The sequence below is a fragment of the Hippocampus bargibanti genome, linkage group LG14 (genome assembly GCF_051943395.1).
Source record: "Hippocampus bargibanti isolate YZ-2025 linkage group LG14, ASM5194339v1, whole genome shotgun sequence".
Taxonomy (NCBI): domain Eukaryota; kingdom Metazoa; phylum Chordata; class Actinopteri; order Syngnathiformes; family Syngnathidae; genus Hippocampus; species Hippocampus bargibanti.
The window spans coordinates 4,870,341-4,887,086 of NC_142747.1; the positions used below are offsets into that span (position 1 = coordinate 4,870,341).

General features: G+C 43.5%; 1 protein-coding gene across 3 annotated transcripts in view; it reads left to right on the forward strand.

The window, feature by feature from the left end:
- LOC148888058 (SR-related and CTD-associated factor 4-like) overlaps positions 1-16,746 on the forward strand; it is a 29,935-nt gene that overhangs the window by 6,238 nt on the left and 6,951 nt on the right. For 2 of the 3 annotated variants that reach the window (XM_089013389.1, XM_089013388.1), the window contains 11 exons: positions 159-271; positions 339-482; positions 555-625; positions 783-858; positions 9,519-9,593; positions 9,664-9,737; positions 9,817-10,001; positions 10,237-10,337; positions 10,418-10,531; positions 10,619-10,775; positions 10,847-10,947. In XM_089013389.1, coding sequence (XP_088869515.1) covers positions 159-271; positions 339-482; positions 555-625; positions 783-858; positions 9,519-9,593; positions 9,664-9,737; positions 9,817-10,001; positions 10,237-10,337; positions 10,418-10,531; positions 10,619-10,775; positions 10,847-10,947 — 1,211 coding nt within the window. Of the gene's footprint in view, positions 1-158; positions 272-338; positions 483-554; positions 626-782; positions 859-3,188; positions 3,265-9,518; positions 9,594-9,663; positions 9,738-9,816; positions 10,002-10,236; positions 10,338-10,417; positions 10,532-10,618; positions 10,776-10,846; positions 10,948-16,746 lie in introns of all 3 variants that reach the window. The other variant, XM_089013387.1, reaches the window with a different exon arrangement.

Below are 16,746 nucleotides of genomic sequence, written 5' to 3' on the forward strand. Positions count from 1 at the left end.
TAGGACACAATCTCTTCAAGGATGCTATTTTTGACAATGTGGGGGGGGGTTATTTTTGGCTAAATTGTAGTTTTCATGTGAGAGACATTTGCTCCGGAAAAAAATACACAATGTGTTTATTTTTTATTTAAAATAACCTTTCTGAACATTTCCCACAGAGCTGCAGCCTCCTCCGGCCACAGCGGCCCCCGATACACCTCCATTGCAGATGTCGACTTGTGATGCCTTAGCCGCGGTGGCCGAGCTGTTCCAGTCCCCGCATGGTCAGGAGGTGAGTGTTTGCTCTCCACCGTTGTGCTCTGGAATTGTTCATAAAGCCCAAGTGCTTTTTCCCATAGCTCCAGAGGATGCTTCACAGCTTGCAGCAGGCAGAAAAGACTCACGCAGACAATGGCACAAACGAGCCAAATTCTCACCAGCTGATTGCGACCCAGCCCGAAATGTTCAATGTGCACGGAGGAGATAGAAGTACCCTGGCGGAGGTAGTTGCATACCGTTTACGCGTAGCATGCATTCACCTTTTTGTCGCTCAAAATCGGAATTCTTTTCGTCAGAAACTGCTCGGTGGGTTTGACTACGACGACGAGCCAGAGAAGGTCGTAACCAATGACACGACAGCCTCTTTGTGAGTCACCTTTATTAATCCCGCCGCAACGTATCAACAGCCCATAACATGATGGCGGCAATTGTCAATGTTGATAACTGCACTTGTAAAATTGACACGTTGAGTGTATATGTCAGTCACACCGCGTGCAACTGAGTTTCGTGGTTTGCACCGACAGAAACGTCCCTGGACAGTGGCACAACATGGAGATGGTTCCTCCACTTCCACTGGGACAGAATGCAGGCAGCCTTGAGGTATCATGAGCGGAACATTTATCTTAGTATCTGTCTGACACCTTAGAGCACAGCTGTCAAAGTCAAAGCCCAGGGGCCAAATCTGGCCCGCCACATCATTTTTTTGGAGCGCAAAAGCAACTCAAACTTCTGAAATTCCATGATGGTTGCTAAAGTCCGAACCAAAATTTCAAATTGTTTTATGTAAACCACTATCACCACAGTCATTCTTTTTTACTTCAAATTTGAAACCTAGTTATTAATTAGTTTGTTGTGGGCTCTATATGTAATATCTTAAAAGAGGAGTTTGTTAGGAATGTCTTAGAAGTAAAAAGAGTATCTGATGGAATGATGAGTCTGAAGCTAGAAATTGAAGGTGTGATGTTTAATGTTGTTTGTGGGTATGCCCCACAAGTAGGATGTGAGCTGGGGGAGAAGGAGAAATTTGGTTTAGACTTTGATGAAGTCATACAGAACATCCCGAGAAGTGAGAGGGTTGTAATTGGTGGAGACTTCAATGGACATGTTGGCGCAGGAAACAAAGATGATGAGGAGGTGATGGGCAGGTTTGGACTCCAGATGAGGAACGCTGAAGGACAGATGGTGGTTGACTTTGCTAAGAGAATGCAAATGGCTATTGTGAATACTTTCTTTCAGAAGAGACAGGAACATAGGGTGACCTATAAGAGTGGAGGCAGAAGTACACAGGTAGACTACATTTTGGGTCAACGGCGTATTCTAAATGAAATCAGTGACTGCAAAGTAGTGGTTGGTGAGAGTGTAGCCAGACAGCATAGGTTTGGTGGTGTGTAGGATGACGCTGGCAGTGAGGAAGATGAAGAAACCAAAGGCTGAAGTGAGGACAAAATGGTGGAAGTTGAAAAAGGAAGAGTGTTGCATGACATTTAGGAAGGAGGTAAGACAAGCACTGGATGGGCAATAGGTCCTTCCAGATGACTGGCAAACTACAGCGAACATAATCAGAGACACAGGTCGGAAAGTACTTGGTGTATCCAGTGGAAGAAAGGTAGATAAGGAGACTTGGTGGTGGAATGGGGAGGTGCAGGAGTGTATACAGAGAAAGAGGTTAGCAAAGAAGAAGTGGGACACTGAGAGGACGGACGAGAGTAGACAGCAGTACAAGGAGATGCAGCGCACGGTTAAAGTAAAGGTGGCAAAGGCCAAACAAGAGGCCTATGATGACTTGTATGCTCGGCTGGAAAGCAAGGAAGGTGAGACTGATCTTTACAGGCTGGCGAGACAGAGAGACAAAGATGGTAAGGACCTGCAGCAGGTTCGGGTAATTAAGGATAGAGATGGCAATGTATTAACAGGTGCCAGTAGTGTGATGGCAAGATGGAAAGAGTACTTTGAAGAATTGATGAATGAGGAAAATGAGAAGGAACAAAGAGTAGAAGACGTGACTGTTGTGGACCAAGACGTAGCAAACATTAGCAAGGATGAAGTGAGGAGGGTGCTGAAGAGGATGAAGGGGGGAAAGGCACTCGGTCCTGATGATTTACCAATCGAGGTATGGAAGTGTCTTGGAGAGGTGGGAGAGGTGGCGGTGGTGTTCCTGACTGGGTTATTCAACAAGCTCTTAGATGGTGAACAGATGCCTGAAGAATGGAGACAAAGTGTACTCGTGCCCATTTTTAAGAACAAAGGAGATGTGCAGAGTTGTACCAATTACAGAGGAATAAAGTTGATGAGCCATACAATGAAACTCTGGGAAAGAGTAGTTGAAGCTAGACTAAGAGCAGAAGTGAACATTTGTGAGCATCAGTATGGCTTCAGGCCAAAAAAGACTACGACAGATGCAGTGTTTGCTTTAAGAATGCTGATAGAGAAGTACAGAGAAGGTCAGAAGGAATTGCATTGTGTCTTTGTAGATCTGGAGAAAGCGTATGACAGGGTGCCCAGAGAAGAACTGTGGTATTGCATGAGGAAGTCTGGAGTGACGGAAAAGTATGTCAGAGCGGTGCAAGACATGCATCATGACTGTAAGACAGTTGTGAGGTGTGCTGTCGGTGTGACTGAGGAATTCAAGGTGGAGGTGGGACTCCACCAGGGGTCAGCTCTGAGCCCCTTCTTGTTTGCTATGGTGATGGACAGGCTGACAGACGATGTTAGACAAGAATCTCCTTGGACCATGATGTTTGCAGATGACATTGTGATCTGTAGCGAGAACAGGGAACAGGTGGCGGTGAAACTAGAGCTGTGGAGATATGCCCTGGAAAGGAGAGGAATGAAGATCAGTCGGAACAAGACGGAATATATGTGTGTGAATGAGAGGAGTGTATATGTCAGTCACACCGCGTGCAACTGAGTTTCGTGGTTTGCACCGACAGAAACGTCCCTGGACAGTGGCACAACATGGAGATGGTTCCTCCACTTCCACTGGGACAGAATGCAGGCAGCCTTGAGGTATCATGAGCGGAACATTTATCTTAGTATCTGTCTGACACCTTAGAGCACAGCTGTCAAAGTCAAAGCCCAGGGGCCAAATCTGGCCCGCCACATCATTTTTTTGGAGCGCAAAAGCAACTCAAACTTCTGAAATTCCATGATGGTTGCTAAAGTCCGAACCAAAATTTCAAATTGTTTTATGTAAACCACTATCACCACAGTCATTCTTTTTTACTTCAAATTTGAAACCTAGTCATTAATTAGTTTGTTGTGGGCTCTATATGTAATATCTTAAAAGAGGAGTTTGTTAGGAATGTCTTAGAAGTAAAAAGAGTATCTGATAGAATGATGAGTCTGAAGCTAGAAATTGAAGGTGTGATGTTTAATGTTGTTTGTGGGTATGCCCCACAAGTAGGATGTGAGCTGGGGGAGAAGGAGAAATTTGGTTTGGACTTTGATGAAGTCATACAGAACATCCCGAGAAGTGAGAAGGTTGTAATTGGTGGAGACTTCAATGGACATGTTGGCGCAGGAAACAAAGATGATGAGGAGGTGATGGGCAGGTTTGGACTCTAGATGAGGAACGCTGAAGGACAGATGGTGGTTGACTTTGCTAAGAGAATGCAAATGGCTATTGTGAATACTTTCTTTCAGAAGAGACAGGAACATAGGGTGACCTATAAGAGTGGAGGCAGAAGTACACAGGTAGACTACATTTTGGGGCAACGGCGTATTCTAAATGAAATCAGTGACTGCAAAGTAGTGGTTGGTGAGAGTGGAGCCAGACAGCATAGGTTTGGTGGTGTGTAGGATGACGCTGGCAGTGAGGAAGATGAAGAAACCAAAGGCTGAAGTGAGGACAAAATGGTGGAAGTTGAAAAAGGAAGAGTGTTGCATGACATTTAGGAAGGAGGTAAGACAAGCACTGGATGGGCAAGAGGTCCTTCCAGATGACTGGCAAACTACAGCGAACATAATCAGAGACACAGGTCGGAAAGTACTTGGTGTATCCAGTGGAAGAAAGGTAGATAAGGAGACTTGGTGGTGGAATGGGGAGGTGCAGGAGTGTATACAGAGAAAGAGGTTAGCAAAGAAGAAGTGGGACACTGAGAGGACGGACGAGAGTAGACAGCAGTACAAGGAGATGCAGCGCACGGTTAAAGTAAAGGTGGCAAAGGCCAAACAAGAGGCCTATGATGACTTGTATGCTCGGCTGGAAAGCAAGGAAGGTGAGACTGATCTTTACAGGCTGGCGAGACAGAGAGACAAAGATGGTAAGGACCTGCAGCAGGTTCGGGTAATTAAGGATAGAGATGGCAATGTATTAACAGGTGCCAGTAGTGTGATGGCAAGATGGAAAGAGTACTTTGAAGAATTGATGAATGAGGAAAATGAGAAGGAACAAAGAGTAGAAGACGTGACTGTTGTGGACCAAGACGTAGCAAACATTAGCAAGGATGAAGTGAGGAGGGCGCTGAAGAGGATGAAGGGGCGAAAGGCACTCGGTCCTGATGATTTACCAATCGAGGTATGGAAGTGTCTTGGAGAGGTGGCGGTGGTGTTCCTGACTGGGTTATTCAACAAGCTCTTAGATGGTGAACAGATGCCTGAAGAATGGAGACAAAGTGTACTCGTGCCCATTTTTAAGAACAAAGGAGATGTGCAGAGTTGTACTAATTACAGAGGAATAAAGTTGATGAGCCATACAATGAAACTCTGGGAAAGAGTAGTTGAAGCTAGACTAAGAGCAGAAGTGAACATTTGTGAGCATCTGTATGGCTTCATGCCAAAAAAGACTACGACAGATGCAGTGTTTGCTTTAAGAATGCTGATAGAGAAGTACAGAGAAGGTCAGAAGGAATTGCATTGTGTCTTTGTAGATCTGGAGTGGTATTGCATGAGGAAGTCTGGAGTGACGGAAAAGTATGTCAGAGCGGTGCAAGACATGCATCATGACTGTAAGACAGTTGTGAGGTGTGCTGTCGGTGTGACTGAGGAATTCAAGGTGGAGGTGGGACTCCACCAGGGGTCAGCTCTGAGCCCCTTCTTGTTTGCTATGGTGATGGACAGGCTGACAGACGATGTTAGACAAGAATCTCCTTGGACCATGATGTTTGCAGATGACATTGTGATCTGTAGCGAGAACAGGGAACAGGTGGCGGTGAAACTAGAGCTGTGGAGATATGCCCTGGAAAGGAGAGGAATGAAGATCAGTCGGAACAAGACGGAATATATGTGTGTGAATGAGAGGGATCCAAGTGCAAAAGTGATGCTACAGGGAGAAGAGATAAAGAAGGTGGAGGATTTTAAGTACTTGGGGTCAACTGTCCAGAGCAATGGAGAGTGTGGAAAAGTGGTGAAGAAGCGTGTCCAAGCAGGCTGGAGCGGCTGGAGAAAAATGTCAGGTGTGATGTGTGATAGAAGGGTATCAGCTAGGATGAAAGGAAAAGTGTATAAAACCGTGGTCAGACCAGCTATGATGTTTGGACTGGAGACAGTGCCACTGAATAAAAGACAGGAAGCAGAGCTGGAGGTAGCAGAGCTGAAGATGTTGAGGTTTTCTTTGGGAGTGACCAGGTTGGATAGGATCAGGAATGAGTACATTAGAGGGACAACTCATGTTAGAGGCTTTGCAGAGAAAGTCAGAAAGGCCAGACTGAGATGGTTTGGACATGTCCAGAGGGAGAGAGAGTCACTATATCGGGAGAAGGATGCTGAGCCTTGAACTGCCAGGCAGGAGACCGAGAGGAAGACTGAAGAGGAGGTTTATGGATGTGGTCAAAGAGGACATGAAGGTAGCTGGTGTAAGAGAAGAGGATGCATAAATCCGGGATAGATGGAGGACTTTGATTCGCTGTGGCGACCCCTGAGGGGAAAAGCCGAAAGGAAAAGAAGGGCTCTATATGTAATATGTGGAGGGGATTAAACGTTCTATCGGCTTCCCCAAATTCATAACGACCCCCAAGAGGAAACTATAAGTACTATGTGGCAAAAAATGAGTTTGACACCCTTGCCCTAGAGCAGTGGTGTTAAACATACGGCCCGTGGGCCGGAACCGACCCCCAAGGAAGTTCGATCAGGCCCGCAGGATAATTTGAAAGTGGAAAAATGCATAAAAGACATGGAATTAATATTTTTAATTCGCTGCAATTCGTGGATTATCTGCCAAGGGGCGCACTCTTTCCATCACAATAGAAGACACGCCGCATCACTGAGACAGACTGAAAACAGCAGACAGTGTCAATGCGCCATCTGCTGCTTGTTACGACGTTAATACCTTGGTCTCTACCTCTCCGCTACACCCTTATTAGCCAAAATGTCGTTATCCAAACGGAGAAAAGTAGATAAGGAGTGTACAATTCAAAGGAAAAATGGACCACGTCCTATTTATTTACAGAGATGCACGGAAAACCTATGTGCTTGGTGTTTGCAACAAGTTTCGGTATTGAAGGAATATAATATTCGACGCCACTACGAGACTCATCCCAGCGAAAAATATGACGGGTTGCAAGGACAACTGAGAAGAGAAGAGAAGAGAAGAGATTAACGAATTGCTGGCGGGTCTGAGGAAACAGCAGTCAACTTTCATCCGGAGCCGAGAAGTCAATGAAGCAGCGGTAAAAGCCAGCTACCTAATTGCTAGCGAAATAGCATTGGCATCAAAGCCGTATTTCGACGGTGACTTTGTTCACCAATGCATGATGAAGGCGGCTGAACTTGTATGATCCGAGAAGCGGCAAGCTTTTGCCAATATTAGCCTGGCGAGGAATATTATAGCAGAGAGCATTTATTGCATTTTCCGTGGCAATTGACGAGAGCACTGACATCACAGTTGTGGCCCAACTGGCCATATTTATTCGACGAGTTGATGAGACATTGACTGTTACTGAAGAGTTTCTTGAGTTGGTGCCAATGATGGACACCACAACAGCCGAGGACATTTTTGGCTCTGTCGTTGCTGTATTGGACAGAGTTGGAGTGGACTGGTCCCGAGCTGTCAGCCTGGCTACAGACGGTGCGTCATCCATGGTCGGAAAGAATGCAGGTGTCGCGACAAAGTTCAAAGACAAAGTACAAGACCTTCATGGAGGAGATCGTTTCTGGACATTTCACTGTATTTTGCGCCAGGAGGCATTGTGTTGCAAGTCGCTGAAAATGGACCACGTCATGGAGGTGGTTGTTCGCACTGTAAATTTCATCCGGTCCAGAGGTCTGAACCATCGTCAGTTTGACAAACTACTCAGCGACAGTAACATTACCCACAGCCTGCCATACCACACTTTAATGTTAGTCAGCAGCTTCAAAACAAAAGTTCTGTAATGGAATTCTACTGTTCACACAACTCCATAAATTTTCAGTATGTATTGTATGTGTATGTATGTTTCATGTATGAAGTTTACAGATTTACAGGACAGGTGAACACTTTCTTCATTACACATTTAAAATCACTCTCCTTAGTTTGTAAGGTGTATGCAGGGATTACATTTAGATTTTATATGCGTATGTGTAAGAATTTAAGAATTCCCTTTCTTTAAAAGTCTGATTTAATCTTAAAGTGCATTACTCTATTTTTCAGTACCAATTAAAGTTTTGTGCAATCAGTGGGATCAGTTGCAATGCATATTTGTGAATGATAAAAGTAAATTGCACATTTGTCTAAGGAAATATGAGGTGTTTCATGAAATGTTTTGTAAAAGGATAGTTCATTAAATGTCAATATTTTTCCAATGTTCTTGTGCTTCTTTACACCAAAACAAAGGAAATCATGATATTTTTGCTATTTTTAGCAGAGTATGGTATAATTTTAATGGTCCGGCCCACTTGACATCTCCCTAGGCCGGGGGTCGGCAACGCGCGGCTCTAGAGCCGCATGCGGCTCTTTAGCGCTCCCTAGTGGCTCCCTGGAGCTTTTTCAAAAATGTTTGAAAATGGAAAAAGATGGGGGAGGGAAATATATTTTTTGTTTTAATATGGTTTCTGTAGGAGGACAAACATGACACAAACATTCTTAACGTTTTCCAAAGCTGTAAAAATGTGTAGAATAAATATTACATTTCAACGTTTCTGTCAACGAAGATTTGCGTCATAGCCTACGACACACGTTTTCTCTCAGCAGGGCAGGATGCCAGGCAGGTGACTGTTGTAAACAAACCGGGCCATGGATTGGATTGGATTGGATTGGATTTGCCTTTATTAGTCTCACAGTGGAGAAATTTACATTTCACAGCAGCAAAGTTATGAAATTCCAAAGGGAAAAAGAGAAAAATAACTGAGGAGAACAGAGGATTTGACGATTCTTGGACCGAATCATTTGCATTCATTGCCAATGCGGAAGGATTGCCTGAATGTTTGCTCTGTAGCGAGAAGTTGTCAAATACCAAAAAGAGTAATGTGGAAAGACAAAAGAGAAGAGGATGCTGCTGCGTTTTACCCTTGCACTGACTTGCTTGGCATTTGCACAGAAATCAAACTTAAACTGAATTAATTTGATTTTATATACTTTACCTTTTCAAAAGGCTGCTGTTTTATTTTTAGAAATGCAGGCCGCGTTTTATTGCACTCTGTTTGTTGCCCAGCTAAGGGGCACGTTATGCACGTTCCATTTTGTTGTCAAAATAAAAATGACATCAAAAATCGGATTTCTTTATTGCATTTCTTTAATTTCATCAAAGCAATAAAACATAATTCATTAATATTGTAATGACGTTAAACTCGAGGTGGCATCGTACACAGAGTAGTCATGTGGTGCGTCATTCTCTGCAGGATGCGCTGCAGGGAAAATAAACATTTAATCATGAAGGCTCATTATGTATTTGTAGCCAACTTAGTCATTTTGATAGTAGGCTAATATAGATACATACAGCATGTGTTGCCTTCATTATAAGGCTTATATAAGGCTTTTAATTTTTTGAGGCTCCAGACATATTTGTTTTTTGTTTTTTTTTTGGTCCAATATGGCTCTTTCAACATTTTGGGTTGCCGACCCCTGCCCTAGGCCATATGTGGCCCGCGATGCGAAATGAGTTTAACACCCCTGCTAGAGTCGTCTTGCTTTAAAATTGCTTTCCGCTGCCTCAACGGCCAAAAAAGGAGGCGATGAGTTTGTAGCCTCGATGGGCACCTAGTTGTCCTTCCACTCAAAGCTGTACTTGACATTGGCCTTCAACGGAGGTTGAGCACCTCTTTTGTACGCTAATATTCCAGACCTGCGGAAATCGTGCACCTTTTACGGGCAAGGGTTGCTATTTCATGTATTCATGTTTTATTCTCAGCACACTGGCGTGCCGAATGATGCCAAGTGTCACATGTTGTCCGACGAACGCGACTCTCAGAAATCCAAATCACAGGTATTCCCCGCGGACACAAAACAGAGGTTGTCACCGGCTACCCAATTTACCGCGTCATTTTGTCGAGCAGACGGAGGAGGAACCACCTACACAAAGAGAAGGCAGACATCAAGCGCATGGCAGACGAGCAAGATCCGGCTCCATGTAAGAGTGTGTGATTCTTCAGGATTTGATCCAGCATGATACCTGAAATGATAAAAACCCGCTTTCATCTTTGTCATAGATCTCCGAGGAGAAGGCGGTCGCGCTCGTCATCGCGCTCGAGTAAGCCACGGTACCGACGCTCCAGATCACGCTCGAGGGAAAACCGCCGGCGGCGCTCCCGTTCGCAGGACAGACATGAGCGAGAGCGCGATCGCGTGCGCCGGCAGAAAGGTCTCCCGAGCATGAGGAGCAAAACTCTAAGTGGTATGTGTACACACCTCCAACAGTATCTGTGGTGGACTCTCTGAGGAGAAAATACTTTAGGTTCAACAAATCTCGACTGCCTGGGTAGTTTTACTCTGCCATTGAGAAGATCATGTTCTTGGAAACTAAATAATCATTTTTTCCTACTATGGCAAATATTGTTGTTCCCAAGATATCTGTCATTTTCTGAAAAAGCTCCAGTGGTAGCAGAATTCATTTTGATGTTATTTATTAGTGTGCAGCACCACACTGTGGGTTGGTCAACTGGATAAAAAAACCCATCAGTTGGACGTCATTTCTCTCCTGGAGGAATTTGGCCAAATTGAGTCTGTCAATGTGAGTTCTCCATGCCGGAATGAGCTCATTTCCAAGATCGAAAATATATCCCCGCCTATGACGACATTTATGCTTTTTAGATGATTCCCCCAAGGGGTTGCGCTTACATCGTGATGGCCCACAGACTGGACGCCTACACGGCCTTGAACAAGCTCAGTCGGAGCTCGTACAAAGTCAATCAGAAACCCGTGAAGGTACAGCTACACACACATGTGGCTTGTCTGGAAATTATCCGAACACTAGCTGCAATTTCTGACACCGTTGACGTCCTTTTTTTGAAGATTGCCTGGGCTTTAAACAAAGGCATAAAGGCTGCGCACAAAAAGTTCTGGGACGTGGACCGAGGTGTCACCTACATCCCCTGGGCCAAAGTGAAAGCCGAGGAGCTGGCCAGCTATCGAGAAGGCGGAATGCTGGACGCGGACACGCTCAGTGAAGGTAAATAAACGTACATTTTTTAACCCAATTGCAAGAGTTGTGTATTGCTCACCTTCTCTCTCGATGCTCAGAGTGGAAAAACGTTCTGGATCTAAACAAGCATCCGACGGCGGGTGCCAACGGCGTATTGAAAAACTCGCCGGCAGATGGGAAAGTCGAGGCTCAAATTCAGGTAACGCCAATGCAATCTTTAAAATCTGTCCTTTCTCCTTCTGCTGTTGTTTGTTTATTGCTTAACGACCTCTTTGTTGGAGGTACACTTCAAAAAGCTCGTGACATGTTGGGGAAAATAAAATGTAGTCTCTCAAAAGTAGTGGAGCGTATGTGAATCAGCTTCATTCTCATGCACCGGAGTCACACGTGATGTCTTCAAGCAGCGAATGTCCAGCACTGTCGCATCTATTGGGGAAATGTGTACAAACTTCACACAGGTGATTCCGTGCCGCCATAAGGTGACTTAAGATTTCTTCGTTTCACCCCAAAAGCATTTCCGTTCAACTGAATATTCTTTGTCTGAAGCTGTTATGAGGTTAGAAACCAATCATCAACTCCCCACCCCCTTTGTTTTTTTTCCCCATATAAAAGCACTGCAAGATGACAGGTTGGACAATGATAGAGGGAATATTTATATTTGCATCAAGATCGCTGGCTATCTATACAGTTGAACGAATGGATTTGAAATTTATCAAAAGTTCTTATCGGTTGATGTATTTGGTTGGGGCCACTGACGCACAATAAAAATCGCAACTGGCATTTGGTATGCAGCAGGGGTACCCTCCGGTGAGGGAAGGCACTGTTAACCAAGCCCTCACGGGGTGGAGAACAATTGTAAGGAGATGTGCAAAATGATCTTTATGACCAGCCACATAGTATGACTTCACAGACTTTTATTTTCCTGAAATAACTTGTTGATAATAAAACCGCTTCTTTGCTCAATTCAGGCACTTTAGCAAAGTTACTCTAAACCAGATTTTGGTGCTAAAAGCGAGAGCCTGTCGCTAAAATGACCTTTGATAATTTAGCACCAATGTGGCTGGGATGAGGTAACGGATCATGCTCTGTTATTTTAACTTGTGCTGCCTCGACACTTGATTGGGCCAATTGATTTCACTTCCGGTTTTTCCAAATAATACTGTTGTTCGAGCCTGTCAAACTCATTTGGCTCATAGGCCACTTTGTACTCGTGGCTTCCCATGTAATGATGTAATGAATGTTTCATGATATTTTTAAATATGTGCACAAACCAAATTGATGGGATGACTCATTTTGAAATAGGATGTCAAGGCTAATAGTTTATGTTCATTCCTCACAGTGAACAAGTGATGCCACCTAATAATTTGTTGTCAATGATTTTTGCGGGCTTAATAGCAAAGTTATGCCTTCGTCCATTTGGCCAGCTCCCTTGTCTTACCAACAATTAAGTTGAATGGTATTAAAACATCTTTCCAGTATATTAATGAAAAATATTGCAACCACCAAGAGCGGTTCGCTCTTGATGGTTGTAGAACGGTTGTAGACAGTTTGAACGTGCAGAATTTAGACCGTCCTCAGAGTCTTAAAACAAGCATCGAATGAAGCGAGCGACTGATGCGTAAGCTTGAAATTGTTTTTTCCAGCAGTTAGCCTATGATCAGGACCTTTTGGCATTTTGGGCAAACAATCATTTCTTTTGGTCAAGAGTGTCACAGTTGGCACGTAAAAGGTTGTTTTGGGAGGGCGCAAATAAAATTGGGAAATAAAGGTAAGCAGATCGGGAATTCAGAGTCTAGCCAGTTGCGGATAGAAACTGGACTCTGGGAATAGCGACTTCAAAGCCTGCGGTGCGTAAAGTAGCCTGTGTTCTTACCAATTTTGCTTGACACTCTTCACCCAATTCTTGACTACAGTGATACCTTGGCTTACAAACTTAATTGGTTCCCAGACAGAGTGTGTAAGGCGAAAAGAGTGTAGCCCAAAAAATAATTTCCCATAAGAAACCATTAAAATTAGAATAATCCATTCCCAGGTCCCCATAAAACATAATTTTCTACTTTCTAATTTTCTAAGCCTCAAAACTGCACAAAATATACCTTATATCATGTATAATAAATGTGCTATGGTATTATAATTAAAGAAATTATAATTAAAGAAATTAACTACTGTATAATAGTCATGTTATTTACCTTTGTGGTGGTCGTTGATGGCTTTATGGAATGGAGTGGCCGGTTTCATAAACACTTGATGAGGAACGTAGCCTTCTTTCACCATCGTAAGGAATGATCCCTTGGAGGTGCTTTCTCTGCGATAATTTTACCTTTTTCCTCAATTGTGTTCTGTTTAGCTGGGTTGATAGCTTTTTGCATCAAGTGTACAGATGGGTTGCGCGGGTTATTTGTGGAGCCTGATTGATGGGATATTTTAATCTTCCGGTCTACACTCTGCTTTTGAACCATCAAAGTTGAAACAAGGCCAAATGTCACTGTTTTATATCCATTTTCTCAACATTTCACTTATGTTTTTTTTTCACTTTTGTTTTTTTTTTTTTTTTTTTCAAGCTCTGTCATCTCCCTTTTTTGTGTGTGTGTTTTCTCACTCTCTCTGTCGTCTGCCTGTCTCCTTAATGTTTAACCGCCCCCTCACTGCTGCGTTCTTGACCAATCACGTGGCTTTAACCGAAGACACCGTTTTGTTTTTGGGAGAACGGCCTTACTCTCTCTCTCTCTGTAACCCCCACCCCCTCACTGCTGCGTTCTTGACCAATCACTTGGCTTTAACTGAAGACTGCGGGCGGGGAATAGAGGACAAAACAGTTGGCCACCATTTTCTTGTACATATATACATACAGCACTCATTGTGGCAGCTCCGTGTGTATCCCGAAAAATAGTTCGTATGCCAAGGTAAAATTTTCAGAAATGTAAAGTTCATAAGCCAAGGGCTTTGTCAACCGAGGTATCACTGTACTGTAGTGATAGCTTGAATCGGATCTGGGCATTTGGTGTTTTTCCCTGATAACATGTCTTTGCGCATGTCTACGTGTGTTGCGGCATAGTCAGTGTTCACTGATGCTTTGCGTTAGGCCATCCGTATGTTGGCATTAGGCTGGTGGACTTTGCTAAAGCAACCCCCCACCCCTTATGCATTCACGTCATTTTGTTTTATGTTTAGTTTCACAGTAAAACTAAGTAGCATTCGAAATAAATCGATTGAGCCTCTTGAAGGAATGTACCCCATTTATATTTACATCGTTTGAGATGTTCACTACCAGCATTTCCTGCTCTCAATTCATAAGGAATGGCCGGAGTGAGCGCTCGTACGGATCAACCTGTAAGTCAAGCTCCAGTATGTCTATCCAAGCCCCTGATTTGTTTGTCTCCGCCTCTCTACAAAGTTCGGTGGAGATTTGTTGTTCGGTGGACATGTTGTTGGATTCAAACAGGTAATGCACACGCAAAAACCCAAACCAAAAAAAACATTGCGGGTCTGTATCAGTACATATAAACAATGGCTCACATTCACGTCTATGCCAAACGTAGCTTGTGTAGGTTTTTAGAACATGAAAGGAAGCTGGAGAGCATGCAAACGGTGGTTGAAAGCCAGGATTGTTAGGAGGCCATGCTTAACTTCTAGACTAACCCATGAAATAATTCGGCTGACAAAAAGTGTTTTTCCCTGCATTAAGGTTTTTGTTAAAAATTGGGTCCTCCAAAAAAATTGGAAACATGCAAGCAAAGGTAACTGTTAGGTACTTAATCAGACCTGTACGCCATCGTCCAAACCCAATATGAGTGTGTGTGTGGGGAGGGGTGTGTGCAAACTTGTAAGGAATTTCAGCCATAGCTAACCTTCCAAAACAGAAAACTTGGTGAGACAAGCACACAATTGTGTCCCTGTTGCTGAACTAGAACGCCAACCACATCCTGATCAGTAGCAGCGCATAGGAGGCTGCTGTAGAAGGATGGCACAAAATGTGCTCTTACACACACCCCTCTAAGTACTAGTCTGCTTTAGTTTCCATTTTCGTCCAACCTTTTGTGCTTACTCGGTTGTTAATTTACCCAAACGAAATAGTCATTAAATTATGTAAGACTTGAAATGACTTGGCTGCACATTTTTTTCCTCATATGGCAGGAAAAGCAACACAAAATGGCCAAGTTTAAAACAGTTGAACCTTGGGTCACCGGGCAAGCCCCTCGATGAGCGGAACCACAGCGCCCCCCCCCCCCCCCCCCCCAGCATGGCCAGCTGCAGTCTTGCTGGCATGGCCAGGTTCCAGCAGCAATTCCGTGTTGCCTCGTGGTTTTGGATCAGTTGGTCATGCGGTCTGACCTGTGGCCCAAAGGTCATTTATTTGAATCTTGCTTATGTTATCTTGTGCGTGTGGCTGCTGATGATCAATAAGAAAACACAAAACCATGCTGGTCTCTGCTGTTCAAACCAGAAAACAAAAGCATGTATTTTTTTCGGGAAACAAACCATGGCTTTTCTTTAAATAATAATTATACACTTCATTTATAAGCGCCTTAGCTGCCTATGGCCCACTTTTGGGTCTCGATCGTCCACTTACACAGTATATATATGCTGACATTTTACAAAAATGTTTTTCACTACTACTTCGGTGAATACAAATTCAGTTTCCGTTGCCCTGGCAACATTAACGGGAAACTTAAGACGTTTAAAAAATGGTTGAACATGAGAATTATCAAAGTGGCCCTTGAGTCCTTTGATTTTTTTGATGCGTGGTCACAGTTTAGTTACCTTGGAAGAATCTCCTATTGGTGAGCGTGGCAAAAGTTGAATATATTGTGTAAACACTTAGAGGTGGGAGGTTCTGGGCATTGATTTAATTTTAATCTAAAAACTGGAGGTGGGTGAGTTTGTTGTGCGTTGACCCATCGATGGGGTGTCGAGGAAAGAAGGGAAGCCCCGGCCGGCCCGGCTCGTTGGATTTACAAGGAGCTGCCACTGATGGGATGAGACAAGTCTGGTAAGAGCCGACACGGCATGAAAGCTGATTTGACTTCAGATCTGTTTTTTTTTTTTTTTTTTTTTTTTTTTTTTTTTTTTTTTTTGCGCATGAGAGAAGAGTGCTTTCGGTAAAAGTTGGCGGCCGATATCAAGGATGCGCATTTGCTGCTCCGAGCTTTTGTCAGAGACGGCGCACGTGTAGTCAAAGCATACAGAATCTCCTTTTAACCCCTTCATTATGCCAAAACTCTCAGTGGTGCATTTTAGTGATTGGGGGGATTTGCTGGGGCAAGAAAAAAAATCCAAAAATGCCTCCATAATATATTAAACTCGTTCTAAAATTATATTTAATTTGTAAAATGTGCATTTTTTTTGCTAAATATATTGTCAGTAATTCAAGTGTTCGATATTTACATAAAACTGAATTTTAGTAAATACACTTAGGACCGGAAAATGGCCAAACATACAGTGGGTCACATTTACCCATTGCGTTTCCTGTAAGCAACATAAAAGGAGGGTGGTTTAATCAAAATTGAAAATTGTGGCACAAGTGGGGTTTTGAATAAGTTACAAACTACAGTGAAATCGCATGTGTGATCCAGTGTTGGTGAAATTTAACATAAAAAAAATGATTTTTATCGTGCTTCTTGGAAGTAATGCAACGTAGGGGTTATCAACAAGCATTTTAATTCAATAATTCTCAGTCATTTGCCTACATTGAATGATGATGCGTGAAAGGCGTCGTCATTCAATGTATGCAAATGACAGAATTATTGAATTATCCACATTGAATTTTCAAACCTCGTGCCTCGTTGCAATGTTCAGGTTGGAGCGGCTTGGCAATGCATTTTATTTTAAATTCCACATTGCTGTTTCACCATGTGAGCTAGCTGACGGCAGTTGGGTACAAGCCCACCCCACGCAGACGCATCTCTCTTCTGCCCTGCCTGAATGAAACTAACTTTTTATTTCCAAGTGATGCAGATTTTTTAACAGGCTGTTGCTCTGAGGGGGAAGGTATATATAT